This window comes from Alligator mississippiensis, chromosome 5 (genome assembly GCF_030867095.1).
Source record: "Alligator mississippiensis isolate rAllMis1 chromosome 5, rAllMis1, whole genome shotgun sequence".
NCBI classification, from domain to species: domain Eukaryota; kingdom Metazoa; phylum Chordata; order Crocodylia; family Alligatoridae; genus Alligator; species Alligator mississippiensis.
The window spans coordinates 98,973,464-98,992,740 of NC_081828.1; the positions used below are offsets into that span (position 1 = coordinate 98,973,464).

Consider the following 19,277-nt stretch of genomic DNA (forward strand, 5'->3'; position numbering starts at 1 on the left):
AAATGAGACACAGCAGTCACAGGCATGAGCAAGTTCAGGGCACAGAAAAGAAATGCCACTGTCTTTGAGTGTGATAGGCATGTCACAGAGCCTTTTACTAGTGCTTGGGTTTTTTCTCACTGAGTGTTATGTTTTTTAATACCTTGCAACTCCTACACAATGGCAGATCACCTAACCTGCAATACTTCTGTTAACGCATGCTCTTCTGGTTAGAATAACATAGAGCTCTCTCTTTAGTTTTTTCTTATCCTTGTAATAGCCTCAGAAGAGAAAAAAAATGTGCTTTGCATGTACTTTTTTTTCTGCCCCCTTGGTTTTGGTCTCCTGTCAAATTTTAATTTTCTCTTGTTTTATCTTGCATTCTTTTCTTCAGTGGAATGTTATGTTAATATGGTATCCAGGGTAAATGGATATCTTTGCAAATAATGAATAGGTTATAAATATAGATAACATAATGGTACTTTTATATGGACTTCAATGGTGGGGGGGTGGCTTCTGTCAAGTCAGATAAGTTAATTAAAATTCCTTTATTTTTTAATGGAATAACTTTGTTGCAAACTTTAAAAAGATGCCATCATTTCTGCTATCTTCCCGCTATAGCTGACAGTACCCAAATTATAAGCCTTCTTCCTCCCAATTAATCTTCTCTCTCAGCTTGATCATAGAGGTGGGTCATATTCTTGTGCTTAACATCTTTTACATTTTTTATAAAGATAGTGATGCCAGTTAAAACTTCTACTTCATTGTGCAACCAAGTAGTTGGAAGAAATAAATTCTGAAGTTTTAAGTCTACTTAAATTTGATTTGTGTGTGTGTGTACACATCTGCACACTCAGGTACAGTTAAACCATGTGCATAAGAGCAAGCATACACATGCATATGGGTGTATTTCATAACTAACAAAAGGAGGCACAAATCTGGAAAATCCCTTTAATGAATCTCTTTACTCTGGAATTTATGAATCTTTTTAAAAACAGCAGAAGGCGACTCCAGTTAAGTGGATTCTTGAGTACAAGGAATCCATTTTTAGTTAAACTTTTATATTGACTTCCTTTCCTATAGTCCCATATTTGGGGGCAGCATTATCTAGCAAAATATACAACAGAAGACTAGTTACTGTACAAGAGTGACTATTTTTTCTCAAGAGGAGATTATCTTCCTGTTGTAAGAAAAATATATTCAACAGAGTTAGTAGGCACAAGTTGCCACAGCCAAGTTGACAACTAAAATCCAACCATTGGTTTTCAGATTGATCTGTTCAACCTTGTTAATGAAATAAGGGCAGCTTGTGAGCTCATCCTTATCTAAGAATGGTAGTGTTTAGAAGGAGGCTTGGTTTTTGGTGAAGCAAGATCAGATATGAGGTTGTATAAATACCAATTCATGTTGAGAAATGGCATAAATGATATTATAGCTGTCTGTGTTGTTTTCTCACAGAATAGTTTTGTTCCCCTGCTCGCCCCTTTAGTCTTTTTCAGCAAGGGGTGCATGTATATGCATTCTTTGTGAATAGTTATTTTTATCCATTAGACAGCATTTCAGGGAGTACTGCCAAAAAAGCTTTGCAGAGTTCCATGTTAGTTTCTTGGACACTCAGTTGAAATTTGCTCAATTTTTATCAGTTAAAGGGAAAATTTTCCGTATCAGTTTCCCTATAAACTCAGCCTGGATACACAGTCAAGTATGGGTTCTCATCCTTTTGGGCACTTTCACAAGAAATGTAAAACCAGCAATTTGAAAGCCATCTCACTGAGCATATGCAACTCAGAATAAAACCTTGTTGTCTCCTCCATTGCTGGTTTACTTTATCATGCAAATAGAAGTAAAAAGTAGTGCAGAACTTAATCAGTAGTGTAAGCAGCTGTCACAGTACTCCTAGCGAGACCAGAGTATGTTGCAGTTCATCTGTTAGCTTGACAAATAAGTAGTGTGTCAACATTCATGGACTTTCCAAAGCAAGTGCCATCTGGTCATAAGAAGAAATAACTTGACAACTTTTATCATTTTTCAGGTGGAACTGTTAAGAGAATTCTCCTCCCCTCCCCCCGTAAATTTGAATTTATGAGAGATGTGATTTATATCACAAGTTCTTGGTGAGTTTCAGCAGCAGTTGTTGCTGATGCTTATTTCAAGCAAAAGGAAAAATTCAAGAATACCAACTCCATATGCAATATAAACTTTTAATAGGGTACAATCATAAGAATTGTGTTTAGTGATGACAATGGGACCTCCATATTAAATGGTATAAGGAGATGTCTTTTAAAAAAAAATTGCCCAGGAGATGTATTTTAAAACTAAACAGTATGTACTTTCTTATTTTGTATGTCTGTAAGCATGCCAGTTAAACTGATGGCCAACTTTATGGATTTCGGGGAGATGCTAGCAGAAGTCAATTAATTTGCCTTTTTGTCTTATTTTGTGTGTAGTGTGCTAGATCAGGGTAGCAGGTGGAGCTAGGTGAAGAGTGTTTACTCAGCTTTTATTACTTTGAAGCCCTAGCCTTAAAACTTGGTCTCTTTTTCCCATTTGAGTTCTGCAAGTCCTCATAATGGATAATCCTCTGTGCTGTAGCTTGCTTCTATAGGGAAGAAATGGAGGTGCAGCAGTGTAAAGAGATAAAAATAACTACATATAGCAAAACTTAAATAAAACTGACATCCAGAGAACAATAAATGGAAGGGAAGCCATCAGCATTTCTGTACCAGCTTTTGGGAACAATAGACAAACTACATGCTTAGGCACATATAGAGAAACATGGCAAATTCAAAAAGAAAAATCTTATATAGATTTATCTGATTACACATAGTGTAGTTTTATGGATTATCTCACCCTTGGCCAAAGTGCCACTGCACTGAATTTTAAACATCATACTTTTTGTTTTTGTTCCCCTTCCTTGCCTTCTTGCCCAATTGATACCCGCAGAGTGAAAGTAGCAGCAGTAGCAATATCTCCACCATGCTGGTAACACACGATTACACGGCAGTGAAGGAGGATGAGATAAATGTCTACCAAGGAGAGGTCGTGCAGATTCTAGCCAGCAACCAACAGAACATGTTTTTGGTGTTCAGAGCCGCCACTGAGCAGTGTCCTGCAGCCGAGGGCTGGATTCCCGGCTATGTCCTGGGGCATACCAGTGCAGTCATCATTGATAACCCTGATGGAACAATCAAGTGAGTGTCTGGAGTCCATTAGAAGAGAGTGTTGGGCATGCATTTCATATTACTCTTGGTATTTTACAGGGCTGGGGACATTTCCAGTCAAATAAAACACTGAACCTTTTAAAGCAAGTATTGGTTTGGTCTTCCAGGAGGAAATGAACATCAAGACTGAAGAATTCTTGGAGGTTGTTTTGTTTTAGCATCCATTCAATTTATTAATAAATTGGAAATTTGCTGTAGTAGAAGTATATAATAAAAAAGCAGTAATATAGTGCCTTTGTTTCAACCATTCTTCTAGTTCCCCTGAAATTGTTCCATATGTTTCAGGGGAGGCTAATTATGCTACTTGCTAATCTTGCAGTATAGAAAAATAAGAATCAAGAGAATATGAATGGAAATAAAAATAAGAAGTTACATTGAATTATTTAATGAATGCTAGGTATTTCAGTGGCGTAATTTACACTAGGATGGGATTACATGGGGTTATAGTATCTATGGTATAAAATACAAAGCAGGCAGAAGGAGGACCAACAGACAAATTATAAAGTTGAAAAGGTGGAAAGAAAGAGGGTGTATCCTGTGATAAATAGCTGTTCTGCAGTAACTGTTCTGTGTCTGCTCTTCTAAATTGAAGCTAAATCAAAGTAGCTTGTCTTTGACTGAAATTGCAGAAGCTGCTGTTCAGCTTCTGCTTACTGTGGCATTGGAGCAGAAACACAAACAGTTCATTCAAGTGGAGCAATTCATACTTGATAAGTCTTACCCTTTCCTCCATTTCCTTTACTTGGTATAATGTGTTCATCTGCCTATACTATGGAAAGCACTGTTTGGTCAAAAAGATATTTCTTCTCATGCTATAGTATTAAATAATCTATGGAGTTTTCATATTTTAGCTGAGGTAGTTATATTGGTCAGTATCTGAAATTGGTATAACAAGCCTGTTTTTTTATCTGACAATTCCCACAGCTTCATGAAATGCGTAGCATTTTTAGGAGAGGATTAAATCTTCTTGCTTCATCTCTTTGCCTTTAATTAAAACTGTAGTAAAACATATATTCTGAAGTTACCATCTTTCCTTTAAATTCACTAGGAGTGATATGTAGATATCAAAATTGACATTCTTAGAATGGAAATACTTGAGATTTGATGGTACTAGACCTGGAACTCTTTTTTTCTGTTAGATATTTTTCAACATTTGTATGTTCAATTAAAAGCATTTTTAATTCAAACTAATTAAAGAGCACAGTGCCCTTTCAGGAAGTCAACATCTTGGCATACAGCACTCCGTTTAAGGAAGAAATCTGAGAAAAAAGATAAAGGCGGCAAAAGGGAAGGCAAACTAGAAAATGGTTATCGTAAATCCCGAGAAGGACTTGCCACCAAGGTTTCCGTGAAGGTAATTATTCTAGGGGATTGTTATTTCACAAAAATGGCCCCTGGAGTAATTTTGCATTGGTCAATTTAATCTTTGGTGTAATCTTACTAATTTAAATATGGTTAGATAGGGAGGAATTTAGCTTTTCTGTGCGTGTCTTTTGTCAAAATTTAAAGCAGACATAAGTAATTGTCTAGCTTGGGTCTGTAATGCTTAATAGGGAGAGTGCAACAGTGCTGAGTTTGTGTTCCTAGGGCCTTTGTAGGCATGACTAATTGTCACCCATCACTAAGTCCTTTTTAGATTTGAATATAATTTTGCTTATTTCTTGGAAATAATTTTGCTTAATTCTTGGAATTTCTCCCTTTCAGCTTCTCAACCCCAACTACATTTATGATGGTAAGTTGTTTGAGTAATTAAAATTCTATGGTAATGATAGTTTGAGGGAAATATACTTTCCCAGTGAATTGTGTGATAGGACTTAGAATCCTTATCTGATGTACCTTGAATATTGGAAAGAACATTGTTTGCTGTCTGTGAGAATAGCAGTTTGCTTGATGCAAGTTGCATCAGTAATTGACTAATGCTAAGTGTTAAGAATATTTCAGAAGGAAGACCCTCTGAGAAATGTGCTGTCATATTTTTTTTTTTAGAATTAAGAAATGCACCTTTAGCTAGAGCTCTGAGCATACACCCAAAATTTAATTGAAAGTTTAACATAGGTATGTCACTGCATGACACTTATTTCAGATACAGAATCATAGGAAAGTAGGGCTGGAAGGGACCTTACAAGATCATCTGGTCCAACCCCCTGCTCAAGACAGGATCAACCCTGACTAAACCATCCCAGCCAACATGGGCCAAAATGCGCTCTTCCGTGTGTCTAAGGCATGAGCCAATCTGCAGGCTGGATCAGGCCCACAAACCCTCTACTCCTTCACCCCTCAAATATACCTGATCCTGCAGTTGGTCCAGCCAGTTTGGGACCTATGCTGCATGTGGTCACTGCAGCTGGTCATGGGCTGGCTGGAACAGGCACTGCATGCAGTGCAGTTGCGGAGCTGCTGTGGCAGACACTATGTGCAGTATGGCTTCCCCCTGGCTGGGCTGACTCTCATGCAACATCCATTTCAGCCACTCCAGGAACTGTGCTGCACACATCATGGATCCCAGACCAGCTGTCACAACCACTGAATCAGATATGCTAGAGTAGGGGATGAGGAGCAAGGGGGAAAGGGAGGGGGGCCCATTGGTTGGATCCAGCCCATGGACCAGCCCTGTGCTATAGGCATGTATCATGCACTGTGTGGGTCTGATCAAACCCAGGGGCAGCATCAGGGCGGAGTGGTGTGGCTCTGTGAGTTGGATCCAGTCCATGGGTCATATAATTGACACCCCTGTTCTAAAGTCTATGCATAGGGAAGAGGTAAGTAAATAAATAAATAAAGTGTAAGTGGTGCACTCAGCACTGAAGGTTAGTGAAGGCCAGCCTTGGTGGGTGGGTTTGGGAAACAATATTTCAAGCTTAGAATTCTCCTCCAGGATATCGACTTTTTCATCCCTTCGTGTTCATATCCAGGGATCATGCCTTCCAGTTCCTCAAATACAAGGGTTGAACCAGGTCAGGGAGAAGAGGGAGAGGTAGAGCCAGGATTTGGATCATTCTGGGGTTTATAGACAAAAGTCAACACTTTGACTCTTCCTACAAATGAACAGAAAACTTGAGCAGTTACTGAATAATTTGTTTTCTTTTAGTCCTCTGTATTAACTTCCTTAAAGGACTTAATCATCCTTCCTTGACGCACCTTTCAGATCACTCATGTTAGCTTTGACCTGGGGAAATTTGCCTTAGATATAGCATATGGTTCTCCGTAAGCTCTTCCTTTGTTGCTTAAGATATAATGAAGTCAACTGGCTTCCCCTACTTTGCTTAGTCCATGGGTCTCTCTAATAGAATGAGTGGAACTCTGTCAAGTCTTGAATGTTGGAAAGGTGGAAGGGTGGGTTGCCACATAAGACTTGTAATTAATGCAGTGCTTGATTTTGGAAAATGAGAGAGGTTGTGTAAAAAGGATACATAAGCATGTCAGTGAACTTTAATCCACTTATTTTTTATTTCTTCTTCCAGTTCCCCCAGAGTTTATAATACCATTGAGTGAGGTAACTTGTGAGACAGGAGAGACCATCATGCTTAGGTGTAAAGTCTGTGGTCGCCCTAAAGCTTCAGTCACTTGGAAGGGTCCTGATCATAACACACTAAACAATGATGGTCATTACAGTATCTCTTACAGGTAGGTTAATTTGGGTTCACCTGTGCCTTTGCGTTCAAAAAGAAAGAGTTCTGGCAAATGAGCAGAATGGTGTCTCTCTCTCTAAAATGTGTGGGATACTTGTCTTCAGTGCTGTCTTCCTTTCAGTCCCCATGTTGCAGACGAAACCAAGAATCCAGAGCTACCCACCCTGCAAGAAACGTGCCCGAGTTGCAGTAGAACTGGTTGATCCCATAGTGGCCTTGTCAGCTATCTGGGGCCCACAGATAAGGCAATCATGGAAGACAATCACCCTTGACTGCAAGGGATTGTCAGTGATCTTCCATTCTCCATTCAGTCCCTTCCCTCCTGCAGAAAGTCAGCAAACTTGTTAGCAAATTCAAGCTGGTGCTCTGACTATACATAATAAACTGCCCAGTTGTCCTCTGATTGTTCCCAGTTTGTTGCTATCCTGGAAATTGCACAAAGAGTGTTGGAAGGTAGGGCCAATAAAGGAACCTTAACACTTCTTCAAAGATTTGTGAATGAACTGAATCCTTAGCAAGTAACCTTACTGCAAAACAAATCTGAAGGAGTTTTAGAATAGGAGGTGCAGAAAAATGCAGTGAGGTATTGCGATGTACAAATATGAGGTTTCACTACAAAACGTTTGTGATTCCGTATCTTTGTGAAACACCAGAGTTGCCACTGGTGGAGTAGCTGTGGCTGTTTATCCGACCAGTACTTTAAAAAAAAAAACAACAGTTATAATTTAAAGAATGCCAGCATCCATTTTTGTCCCTTTCAAAACCCCTTAGAAAATAATACATCTGTGGTCACCGTGGAAGGGTCCTGATCATCCCATGCTAAGCAGTGATGGGCACATGCTACATCTGCTGTGAATCCCCCTGGTACCTTGCATGATTGATTCATACTTCTTTAATATTCTCCTTTGTTCTGCCCTGCTGCTGTTTAGATGTACAAACTAGGGGAACTGGCTGGCTGGTGATACATGAAGTATTGCACAAAGTAAACATCCTGAACAAAGAGAGGAAATAATATTGAGGGGTATATTGAGTAGTTCTTTAGTTGCAGGAAATTTAAATGTTATTTAAGCAGGTAAAAATTTTTACAGAGAAACAAGAATTTAGGGACAGAGAGCTAGGACCACAAGTTTCATGTTAAGTGGAAAGGGCTAATGGTGCATGTTACTTCTTTAGGCCATTAATCATAATAGCCATGTACAAATTGAATTTGAGGGCTGGTGGCATTTGTGTGTGTGTGTGTGTGTGTGTGTGTGTGTGTGGCTTCCCCCCACCCCAGCTTTCAAACAAGAGACTACAGGAGTTTGGGAATTGGGCACTGGAATATGTGCTGGAGACTAAGTAGCACGTGGAATTCACTAATTGATTCTGACTTGTTTTGCAGTGATTTAGGAGAGGCATCACTAAAAATCATTGGTGTGACCACAGAAGACGATGGTATCTATACCTGCATAGCTGCAAACGACATGGGTTCAGTTTCATCTTCAGCCAGTTTGCGAGTTTTAGGTGGGTTCATCTTTTAACAGTAGATGCTACCTTTTGGTTTCATCAGATAGTCTGTCTGTTTATTTTTTTTTATTATGTTTTCTTGTTGTTCTTAAAGAGAAAACTCTGGCCTTTAGGTTCATTACTCAGCCACAATTTTTTGCAAGACCACACAGATTTCAAAAGTCTCACGGCTCTCACAAAGGGTAACCCTCTGTGGTCAGACTTGAGTTTTCTAGTGCGGACTCATTTTGGCCCAATAAGTTGATGGTGCTGCATCAATCTCCATGTCTTGCATTGTCATCATTTTGGCTACCAATATCCATGTTCCAATATCAGAACAATAGAATGTTCTTTCAAATCTGGGTTGTTAGTCCAATCTGCAGAAAAATAAGAATATTTTAGTGTCTAAAACTTGGACAGCAAACATTAGTCATGCTTCACCTAGGAATTCTTTCTTGGTGCTTTTCAAGTAGGAAGTTGTGATGCTTAGTGAGGCACTTTAGATTTGTGTCTCTTCATTTTACTGATCCACTTAATTCTTAGGTTGTATCTTTCTTTGGAGTCTAAAATAAGACTTCTAAAAATGTATGTAGGAGATTAAAAGAAGACTATCAATATAAGAACCACGGCTTTACTGACTTGATTTTACCTATTGTAATTACATGAACTATTAGAACTAGAGAAACATATTTTTGGTTTACATACATTTGGTTTACATACATTTGGTTTACATACATTTGGTGTTTTTGTGATGCCCACAAGTTTTGGTAATTTACTTGTGTGTGACATTTACTTTTCTCTAGTTATGAGTCTTCCACAGTCATTTTCAAAGCTTTACAAGAGCAGTGATAAAACAACAGAAATTGGCATTTTGACAGCTGCACATGCATAGTATGAAAAACACTACATTCAAAAAGTTGTATATTTTTTTTTAAATGTCAGGAAGCAATGTTTTATTGATTTAGATTGCTAAAAGCTACTTTTTGCCAATTTTTTGCCCATTCATCTCTTTTTAATAATGAACCAAGACTTAGCACCAATTTCTGATGCAAAGTATACTAAGTGCATTACAGCAATGTCATTCTGAGGTAATAGCATATATATTGCAGGGCTGGAAGGCCTCTTAGCTGCAGCTGGTACTTCACAATCTAATAACATCCAAGTTACGTATCTGTGTTTTGACAGAGGCAGCTGTAGGGAAGTCCCATGAAGTCCTTCCCTCTGGCTTCTTCCACAGACATGCCAAGATACCTACTGCCTTCTTGGTTCCTTTTTGGCCTTTCCCAAAAAATGGGAGAGAAGTTATCCATAAAAAAACCAGACTGGAACCTTAAGTCTTGAGTTCAGTAGCCCTGTTCTCACATGGACAGCTTGCTTCCCTTTTTTGATCTCAGCATCTTATAGGGAAGTGCTCATTTTGTAAGCAGTGGCTCTAGTGCTTCTTAACTAAGATTCACTACCAAGCAAGGATAAGATTCTAACTTCTAGGTCTGCAGCACAAAGATTTTCCCTTTCTGCAAGGTTGCATCCTATGATCTTTGAAACCCATCCCAATTCATCTGACTTTTGTGGGATTTTATCCATCAGCACTGGAGTTCATCCAATCGAACTGCAGCAGGCTCCTGTCATCTCCTGTTTTCAGGTCATTTGTGAAATGACCTGTAAGAATAAGGCTAAAGGGCATTTATAGACGTGATTACCAGGGATCTGGGTTTTCCGTGTCCCACAGAAAAACAGGGAAAAAACCCAGATTTTCTCTTTTAACTGAGAAAAGGCTAGATTTTTCATTTTAATGAAGAAACACAGGATTTTCCACTTTTGCAAAGAGTTCTCTGCAGGCTGGCAGCATTCCAGCCTGTAAGGGACTGCGGGGAGTGGGAGAAGGGCAGTCAAGCAGGGGACGTCATGTGCATGCGCACATGGCCACCAGGCAGCCTGAAGAGCAGCTTCCATAGGTAAGTCTAGCAGAGAGGAGGGGAGATTGAAGCTGCCATAGTGAGGGAGTGAGTTGGGCAGGGCTGGGCTGGAGCTGCTACCCAACTCAGGTGGTGCGTGGGGCTTGGAGCCCAGGGCCCAGCTGCTACCCACAGGAAATTCTCAGTTAAAAGGGAAAATCCACATTTTTTTCTGCTTTCCCGTGGAAAATGGAAAACCCAGATCTCTGGTTATCACGTCTATAAATGCCCTGTAGCCTTACCTTTACAGGTCATTTCACGAGTGACTTGATGACAGGAGACTGCTGCAGTTTGATTGGATAAACTCCAGAGCCCCTGCAGCCCAGTGAGTGGGACCTGGCGCAGCAGAGTGGGAAGGGGCAGGGAACCACCACTGCAAACCCCATGCCGCCCAGTTGAAATGCCCCCTATTTGCCTGGCAGCAGCATGGAATTGTGCCCCTTGCTGCTCCCAGGCAGGCAAGGGGTGCCTTGCCATGGCAGTGCCGAGTTCCAAGCAGCGACGCCAAACTTCCCCATGTGGCTCCACTCTGTCCTGCCATACCAGGTCCCACCCGCTGGGTTGCAGAGGCCCTGGGGGAAGGCAGCAGGGCAGGGAGCCTGAGCCCACAGTGGGTAGGCCACACACCCCTCCCCCACCATGGGCTTGTGTCATGTCTCCCATGGGAGAGGGGGAGCCAGGCTCTGAACTCTGCTCCACTGCAGCAGCTGCTGCCTCCTGCAGGCAGCAGCTAGAGCTCAGGAGCTGCTGTGAGGGGCAGGGGGCAATGGACCCAGGTCCCTGGTCCTGTCACCCTAGCAGCTGGGGGCCTCCTTTGGCAGGGCTGGGGGGAGGGGCAGGGTGGAAGCTGTGGGTGGGGAGTGAGGGGCACCAGCAGAGCTGAGGGGCTGTGAGTGGGGAGTGAGGGCCCTGGACCTGCTCCCTGGTGCGTAAAGTGGGCAAGGGGAGCTCCAATTTTGCATGGTAAAAAAAAAAAACCCTAAATCAAATATCAAAATTTATAGGTACTTTGAATTTGTTTTATTATACTGATTGAGGCACTGATAGGCTTCCAAATTGCTTTAAAATTGTAAATATATCAATAAAACATTGTGTTTAGTTGATACCCATATATATAGTGGTGTTTCATTTTAATCTCAGATTTTAGGTTTTTTGATCAGAGAATTTGTAATTTTTAAACAGAGAAAACCAGGATCCCTGGTAATAACAGACTTATCTTCTGCTGTTGATATTAAGTTCTTAGTAAACCATCAAATCAGTGGTGAAATCAAAATCAATCAATCACCTTTTTAGGATACTTACATCTAGACTTCAAAGCAAAGATGAAAATAGTCATGCTGTGACAGATGTCATCTCCCCAAAATCTCCAAAGTAGAATATTAGTTCCAGTGCCCCTTCACTTGTTGTCTTAGTAACCTTTTAAATATTCCTTTCAAGTGTAGGTTGCCTAAATAGTGGATACATTTTTTTGTCTTTCTACAATTAAATTGTACTCGTCTTTCTCCAAAGGTCCTGGAAGTGATGGGATCATGGTAATCTGGAAAGACAACTTTGATTCCCTTTACAGTGAAGTGGCTGAGCTTGGGAGGTATGATTTTAACCACGTCATATTAATTGTAAAGGGTGGAAAATTCAGCCTGTGTGTATGTTAGTCTCTGAAAGCTGGAAAAAAAGTGTGTCAAAATAAGATATTCTGATTCTTTATGATATCTTCCTTGTAAACTACAAAGATGTCTAGCAATGATCAGGCATTTGAGTTGAAAACAGCACAGTTTTTTGCTGCTGAGAAAGACATAACCTACTGCTAAAATCTTACCAGGATTAGATGATACTTCCTCAGTATGAAATAAGTCTTGAGGCTGACACTGTACTTGACAGCTAAATATGTATTGCTAATGGATTTCTTATGAAAATTTACACCATTTCTCCAAAACATTTTACGTAAGCCGTAAGTGTGTCTTAAGGGTGATGATTGTACCATGTACCGCCTACATAGTTAAATGTTCTGGTTTGAGCAACCAAACAACCATGAATAACTTTGAAAATCAGGCCCGAGCCCAGATGTATTTAAGGGGTTAACACCCATCTGTTTTGCTTAGGTGTAGCACCATAGAAAGCATTTCTATATATTACTTTACTTCACAGAAAATGTGGAAGTATTTTTATCCAGAGCTAGTTAACAAACCCACCTCTTGTTGAACAATCCTGTACTAAAAATGTTGGAATATCAACAAACTATCCTATGTGTGCAATCTTACTGGACACCTTACTCATAACCTTTGCCCTAGTACAATTAGTACACAATTTTCAATCCTGTGATGCTGCTTTTGGGTAATTCTTTCCCTTGTAACGTGTCTTTCAGGGGCAGGTTTTCAGTTGTGAAGAAGTGTGATCAGAAGGGAACCAAGCGAGTAGTGGCCACTAAGTTTATAAACAAGAAGTTGATGAAACGAGACCAGGTTACCCATGAACTTGGAATCATGCAGAATCTCCAGCATCCCCAACTCATTGGCCTCCTTGATACCTTTGAGACTTCCACCAGCTATGTCTTAGTATTAGAGATGTGTGTGGAATCTTACTAATTTACTATTTTATATATACATACATGTGTACATACACAGACTTCATGCAGCTGACTTGTTTGACAAGCTTTAGTTCAAGCACTCCCACCGCCATTTTGAAGTGCGGGGACACTGATGCACAAGACATGGGAGGCTGCTGGAGTACAGTAATTACCATGCTAATTGAGTCTGCTCTGAACCGCTGTAATTACAGCGCATTGGAGTAGCCTCCACACTCATGTACAGGCACCAAGTATGTCTTAAGATTTTCCCAGGAGTTATAGCTATCTGTAATGAAAAGCCAAGAAAATACTCTACCTGTTTATAAGAATCTCTTTCACTGATTTAAATTTTATGTAAATGAGTCCCAATCAGAAGAGTTCAATAAGCCTTGCCTGCCAGCTTCATGGTTCCCCATATGTTAATTCTCTCTCTTGTGTGTGCCATGCTTTACATTTCTGAGCTATTCTGGGAGGGAGTAATTCCTCTCTAACATCCTAGCAAGCTCAAAAATTTAATGTTTTCCTGTTCAGCCCTGTACTTACTAAGCGGTTCTTTGTTTCATTTAAATGCAGCAAAAGCTTTTGAGGTTTTATTTGTAGCTGTATTGACATTGTTCAAAACTGGGGGCCAACTAGAGGTTTTTTCTCCATCTCTGACTTAAAGATGTTGGAACAAGATTTTCAGGTTGGTTTTGGATGCATAACTTTGTCTCAAATTGGGCCCTAAAAGTGGAGATACCCAAATCAGTTTTTTAGTCTTCAATCAGCTGCTTACTCTTAAAGGTCTGTTTGTTAGAAAGTCAATGGATTAAAATAGTTCGTAAGATATCACAGCTCTTTCATTTAAACTGACAAAGGGAGTTGTGAATCTTCCAATAATACTTAGAATCTTGGAACAGTGCTGTCAGGCTCCCAGAACACCGTCATCTTTTAATTCCCAAATGAATGGACTTCAATTTAAATACACCAGTTGGTATCAGCGCTTGTTTAGATGCTTTTATCTGATTAAAATAGAATCTTTTTCTTCTTTACTGCCCCCACTTCCAAAATAGACTTCAGATTAGTTACTGTTTGATTAATGAGCCCTAAGTGACATAAAACGCTTATCACTTGACTTCAGAAAAAAGAAGACTGCATGAGTAGTCAGAGTTGCTGCCTTTACCTTGAAAGGCATTTTTGGAATGCTAAAGTTAGCAGATACATTTTTAAATGCTAATATTTTGCTGTTTCATTTAAATATAATTCTTGTCCTTCAATAGGGCTGACCAGGGTCGCCTTCTAGACTATGTTGTGCGATGGGGAAACCTCACTGAAGGGAAGATCAGGCTTTATCTGGAAGAGATTCTGGAAGCTATACAATATCTTCACAACTGCAGAATAGCACACCTGGACCTAAAGGTGAGGCATGAATGTGACACTCTTGGAGTATTATCGCAACAGATTGTCATTACTGAAATGCCAGCGTGCACTTTAGTACAAGTCATGGTCTCTGTAAAAGTGCAAAGAAGTGGCATCCTGGAGCTACGAAGTGCTCCATCTAAGGCTATAAGAAGTGTGTGAACATTGTGCTTCTGATGACTTCTGTTCCCTCAGCTGAAAGTTTGAACTTCTTTTGCTGCTTCTTCCTTAACTTTCTGGTTATTCATCGTCTCTTTCCTTTGTAAATAATAGTTGGAGTTTTTTAGTAGTTTTTTTTTTCCACCTGTTATGGCATGCGGTGTAGTCCCAGTCCCCCTGTCCTACCCTCCCTTTATCCCAAAGAGGAATTTGCTGAGGAGATTCATATTCAAAAGTTGAGGTTCTGTCTCAAGAACAGCATTCAGGAGCTGCCAAAATCTCATCTGCAACACTTGTTCTTCCAAAACCTGTTCTTGGCCTTTCCTCTGTACCTCCCCAACTTGGGAAAGTAGAAATCTGGTGCTGAGACCATCCTCTGAGCAGATACAGCCTGTTTGACACTAAGGAGCCTTGGACTTGGTTCTCAAGGTGGGCAAAGGGCAAGAGAAAAACAGCCTTCTTCCCACCCCCACCATCTGCCCCAAATTTTCTCTTATCAGTGTGGGAGGGGCAGGAAACTGACTGGATTCCTGTATTGTGTGGAGTTCCAGATTAGAGCCCTCTGGGCCCAAGTAGGATGCACTTCCTAAATGAGGGCCAGTACTGAGGCATCTTTGCAAAAGCCCATACCAAGTAAGTAACGTCCTTATTTTGTTAATAAGAAAAAGAGTTAGCCCAACACTTCAGATCTCGAAACACAACAGAATTCCATCTTTCCTCCCTACCAGGCATTTGAAAGAGTTCCAGTGGGCTGCCACAGTTTTCACCATGTAGTTTGAAAGGACAGGTGTAAAACTGGGCTTAAAGCAAATGCCTGCCTACATAGCATAATAGAAATCAGTAGCTTTGAGGCAATCCCAGTCTTGAGAAATGTGCTGCATGTTTTGTCTTGAGGCAAGCTGCCAGGCAATATTCTGTATGTAGCACTGGCCAAAGTGTTAGGCCTTCCATCTGAAGGCCTCAGTATTGCAGAACAGTTGTGAACTTGTGGAGTGTTGCAGAATGGTTGTGAACTTTTGCAGTCATATCTGGCAAGACTGTTTCCTGTGTCCGTTACGGTACCAGCAACTAAAACATGGTTATCGCACATTGCAGTTGGCAGGATTCTGGAGACAGTTAAAGGTTCCTTAGGAGGTTGCAGGGGTGTGATAGAGCTGCTTTGGAGCTTTGTGGAATTGACTACAGTAATGCCCCAACCCCGCCGCATGCCGCCGCCGCCCCCCACCCCCCTGTCCCCCTGCCGTGCATAGCTTGTCAGTGTTTATTGTGCCCTTAAACTGGCAATGCTGATTGGGAAGCTGGACCATATTTACTCAAATCCAAGACAAGTGGTTGTTTGGGGTTTTTTTACCCAATCAGCATGGGTGGAGGCCTTGGAAAGCCATGTCTTAGATTTGGGTATCAGCTTGGGACAGATGGCGGCTCAGCTCCAGGCTCAGGGCTAGAGCTGAGTCACTGCCTCCTCCCTAGGCCTGGGCTGGCTCATGCAGTGGGGAGTTCAGGAGAAAGGCACAGGTCGGGCAAGGAGGAGCAGGCACAGGCATGGGGGGGCAAGGGGTAAGTGGTTGGGAGACAGAATGTGGGAGGGGACAGGTGGCATAGGGGCAGGCACAGGTGGAGCAAGGAGGGGCAGGCACTAGGACACGCTAAGGGGGTCAGGTTTGGTAAGGGGGAGGCAGGAGGGCAGGCACAGGCATGGAGGACAGCGGGTGGGGCAAGCAGGAGCAAGTTAGAGAGACAGGGGTCTGGCATTCCCCCCCTCCCCCCCATTACTGCTTTCCTTGTCACAGCAGTGGGGGGACCAAATTGAAGATGATCCTCCAATAATGATTCTATATGTGGAAAATTATAACAGATGTTTAGAATCTGATTAGCGGGGTCATCTTAAATTCGAAATCCTCTTGGATTCAGGTAAATACAGTAATACTGCAGCATTTAAATGTTTGCTAGACTGGCTTGAAAAATGTATTAAAATTTCCTTTTTATTTTCTAGCCTGAAAATGTTTTGGTGGATCAGAGCTCTGCTAAGCCAACAATAAAACTGGCTGACTTCGGAGATGCAGTCCAGCTCGGTACCACCTATTATATCCACCAGTTACTTGGAAACCCAGAGTTTGCAGCTCCTGAAATTATCCTCGGAAATCCTGTCTCCCTCACCTCAGATGTTTGGAGCATTGGAGTGCTCACGTATGTCCTTCTTAGTGGCGTGTCTCCTTTCTTGGATGAAAGCGTAGAGGAAACTTGCCTGAATATTTGCCGCCTAGACTTTAGTTTCCCAGATGACTACTTCAAAGGAGTTAGCCAGAAGGCCAAAGATTTTGTATGTTTCCTACTTCAGGATGACCCAGTGAAGCGTCCATCTGCAGCCGTGGGCCTCCAGGAGCCTTGGCTGCAGCTGGGGAATAGCAAAAGTGCTGACAGCATTGATACCTCCAGACTGACTTCGTTCATTGAGCGGCGAAAACACCAGAATGATGTTCGACCCATCCGTAGCATTAAAAATTTCTTACAGAGCAGGCTTTTGCCAAGAGTTTGACCTACCTTGAAGTTCTCTCTCATTCTCTTTCACGTGCCAATCAGACTGGAGATAAAACTTTCCTGCCAATCAGCTGATGACTTAAATTTTGAAAAGAAAAACAAACAGAGCCAATCAGCTGCTAGAATGTTTGTGTGACAAATGCATTCCAAGTAAGCCTGCACATAGTAGTACTTGGGACTAGCAATGCAAACTAGGCTGGGGTGGAGAACTATAAGCATTGTACTCTGCAAAAGGCAGTCAAGAACATGACAGTAACAGTATTTTATTCAGGTTTCTGCAAAAAAAAAAAAAATACTTTTTTAATAAATGAACAAGAGTAGAATTTTTCAAATGAACTTAACTGATGTTTTCAAGGTTTATTCAAGTAAAACATACCTATGTTTAAAGCACTGGTATTAACAAACAAACCAAGGACACTTACGACAAAATACATCTGGAGAGGACTCGCCAAAATGGGTGCCTGTTGATGTGGCTTCCATTTATGAAATCTGGTTTCCACTTGGTCCTAGAGCTTTCCAGTTGCCTCGCCTGTACGTATCCCACATAGCAGTGCACTGAGATCGGACTCTGCTTTTAAGTGCATCCAACCTCAAAATTTTTGCATACAAATAGAATGAATTGTTTTGCTCTGATCAAATGTAGGCCTTACTTGTACATAGACTGTTATCTGCCTTTGGTCTGTAATTTTTTTCTCCCTCTCTCCCTTCTACTTCCTCCCTAAATGGTGGTATGCCACTGTGCGGGTCTTCAGTAAGGGTCAGCTCTTGCTGGCCTATCAGAAAAGGACTTCAGGTTGGTGCACTGCCTGCCAATCTGATTGTCGGACAGTACACAGCAGGATGAAAATACTGTAAATGCACTCATTTGGGATTTTGTTTTATTTCATATCATGTGCAATGTTGTGGCTTTAACATTTTATGCAACTATTTATGATGACCTCTGTTGTAACTGTAATAAATATATAGAAAAAGCACATAGTATGGTGAGCTTTATGGTTTTGTTTGTGTGTTTTGGGGTTTGTGGGTGGGTGGGGAAAAGGAGTGTTATATCCCATTGTCATTATTAGTTTAGTACGGGGTCTAGCATAGAGCTTAGAGAGAGCCTAGTGAGTTTTAAGGAATGTCTTTAAAAAAAAAAAAAAAAAAAAGACCTATCCCAAATCACAAGCTGGATAAGAAATAGGATAACATTTTTTAAATGTATTATATTATTCAAATGCCAAAGTGTTACTTTCCCAAAAGCAGTCTCAGTAGTTACTACTTTTTAGAATTTTGAAATCTGTGTCTGCTTCTTTCTGTACAAGAATCAAATGGATTTTGTGCTCTTTGGTGAAGAAATATATTCGAGCAGTTGGTGATCATAAGGCTAGAACTTGACGCAACCAATGTAACGGTCTTACGTATCTGTTTTTAAGACTGAGATAATACTAACGTAAAGTATTTAAAAAGGAAAAAAAAGATGGTTTTCTTTGCATCAGTTCATATGGACATGTTGTCATCTATGTTTCTTTGTGTGAAATGCCATGTTTTACTAAGGAAAACGAGCCTAAATCACATGCTAATAAGATAAATGGGTCTTAAGCCATAAGCTGGCTGTGGTTAGTTTTAAGATTTGCCGCTTCCACTATATTCTATTTATTCCTTTTACATTTGTTTTTTTTGTTTGATTTTATAAAGTTGTATAGAAACTTTTTAAGACAATTGAAATCAGAACTGGATGTGTATCCTTACCAGCCTCATACCATTTTTGTTTTATGTATTATTTTAGTTAAATTTTTACTTTTATTTTGCATGTATATTTCTTTGTACAGTGACGTTATGTGTTTACACAGTATGATGTGATGTAAATATTTTATTTTGCCATCACATTTTGAAAAAAAAATTAAACATATTTGACATATTTGTCTGATCTCTCTTGTTTTAAGGCATAGCAATCTAGGGCTTGTTGTACTCAAGTGGAGCTCTGTGACAAACAAAGGTTTCTCCTAGAATTAAATTTGCCACCCACTATAGTTATTGAGTTTTTTTGTAGCACCCCAGTTTTGATGAGCTGTTTGAGCATGTGACTAACTTAGAAGTCTTAGTCTACTCTAAACCCGGGACTACACAGCATTTATAGCAAGCCATTTATTTATCAAAAGGCAAAAGGAGCCCACTAAGTTACATAAAGGGTATTGCTCCAGCCACAGTCCTACTTTACTGAAAGACAGTTATTATCTTCCATGGAAGGCTTTGCTGTAACAACTAGTATAACAGTTTTGCCCTGAATGTAATTTGCAATTCAAAGAGTAAGTTAAAGGTCAGTAACTCAACATGTGACATTCATGCGAGTCAGTGTATTGAACTGATT

General features: G+C 40.6%; 1 protein-coding gene across 5 annotated transcripts in view; it reads left to right on the plus strand.

The window, feature by feature from the left end:
* The window catches only part of TRIO (trio Rho guanine nucleotide exchange factor), a 533,872-nt gene extending 515,045 nt beyond the window's left edge, over window positions 1-18,827 (plus strand). For 3 of the 5 annotated variants that reach the window (XM_019483906.2, XM_006266316.4, XM_059728608.1), the window contains 9 exons: window positions 2,923-3,170; window positions 4,416-4,554; window positions 4,905-4,932; window positions 6,662-6,824; window positions 8,211-8,332; window positions 11,779-11,857; window positions 12,632-12,832; window positions 14,092-14,230; window positions 16,383-18,827. In XM_019483906.2, coding sequence (XP_019339451.1) covers window positions 2,923-3,170; window positions 4,416-4,554; window positions 4,905-4,932; window positions 6,662-6,824; window positions 8,211-8,332; window positions 11,779-11,857; window positions 12,632-12,832; window positions 14,092-14,230; window positions 16,383-16,925 — 1,662 coding nt within the window. In that variant the 3' untranslated portion in view covers window positions 16,926-18,827. Of the gene's footprint in view, window positions 1-2,922; window positions 3,171-4,404; window positions 4,555-4,904; window positions 4,933-6,661; window positions 6,825-8,210; window positions 8,333-11,778; window positions 11,858-12,631; window positions 12,833-14,091; window positions 14,231-16,382 lie in introns of those variants that run through there. The other 2 variants (XM_014593806.3, XM_019483908.2) reach the window with 2 other exon arrangements.
* Window positions 18,828-19,277: the final 450 nt, after the last annotated feature.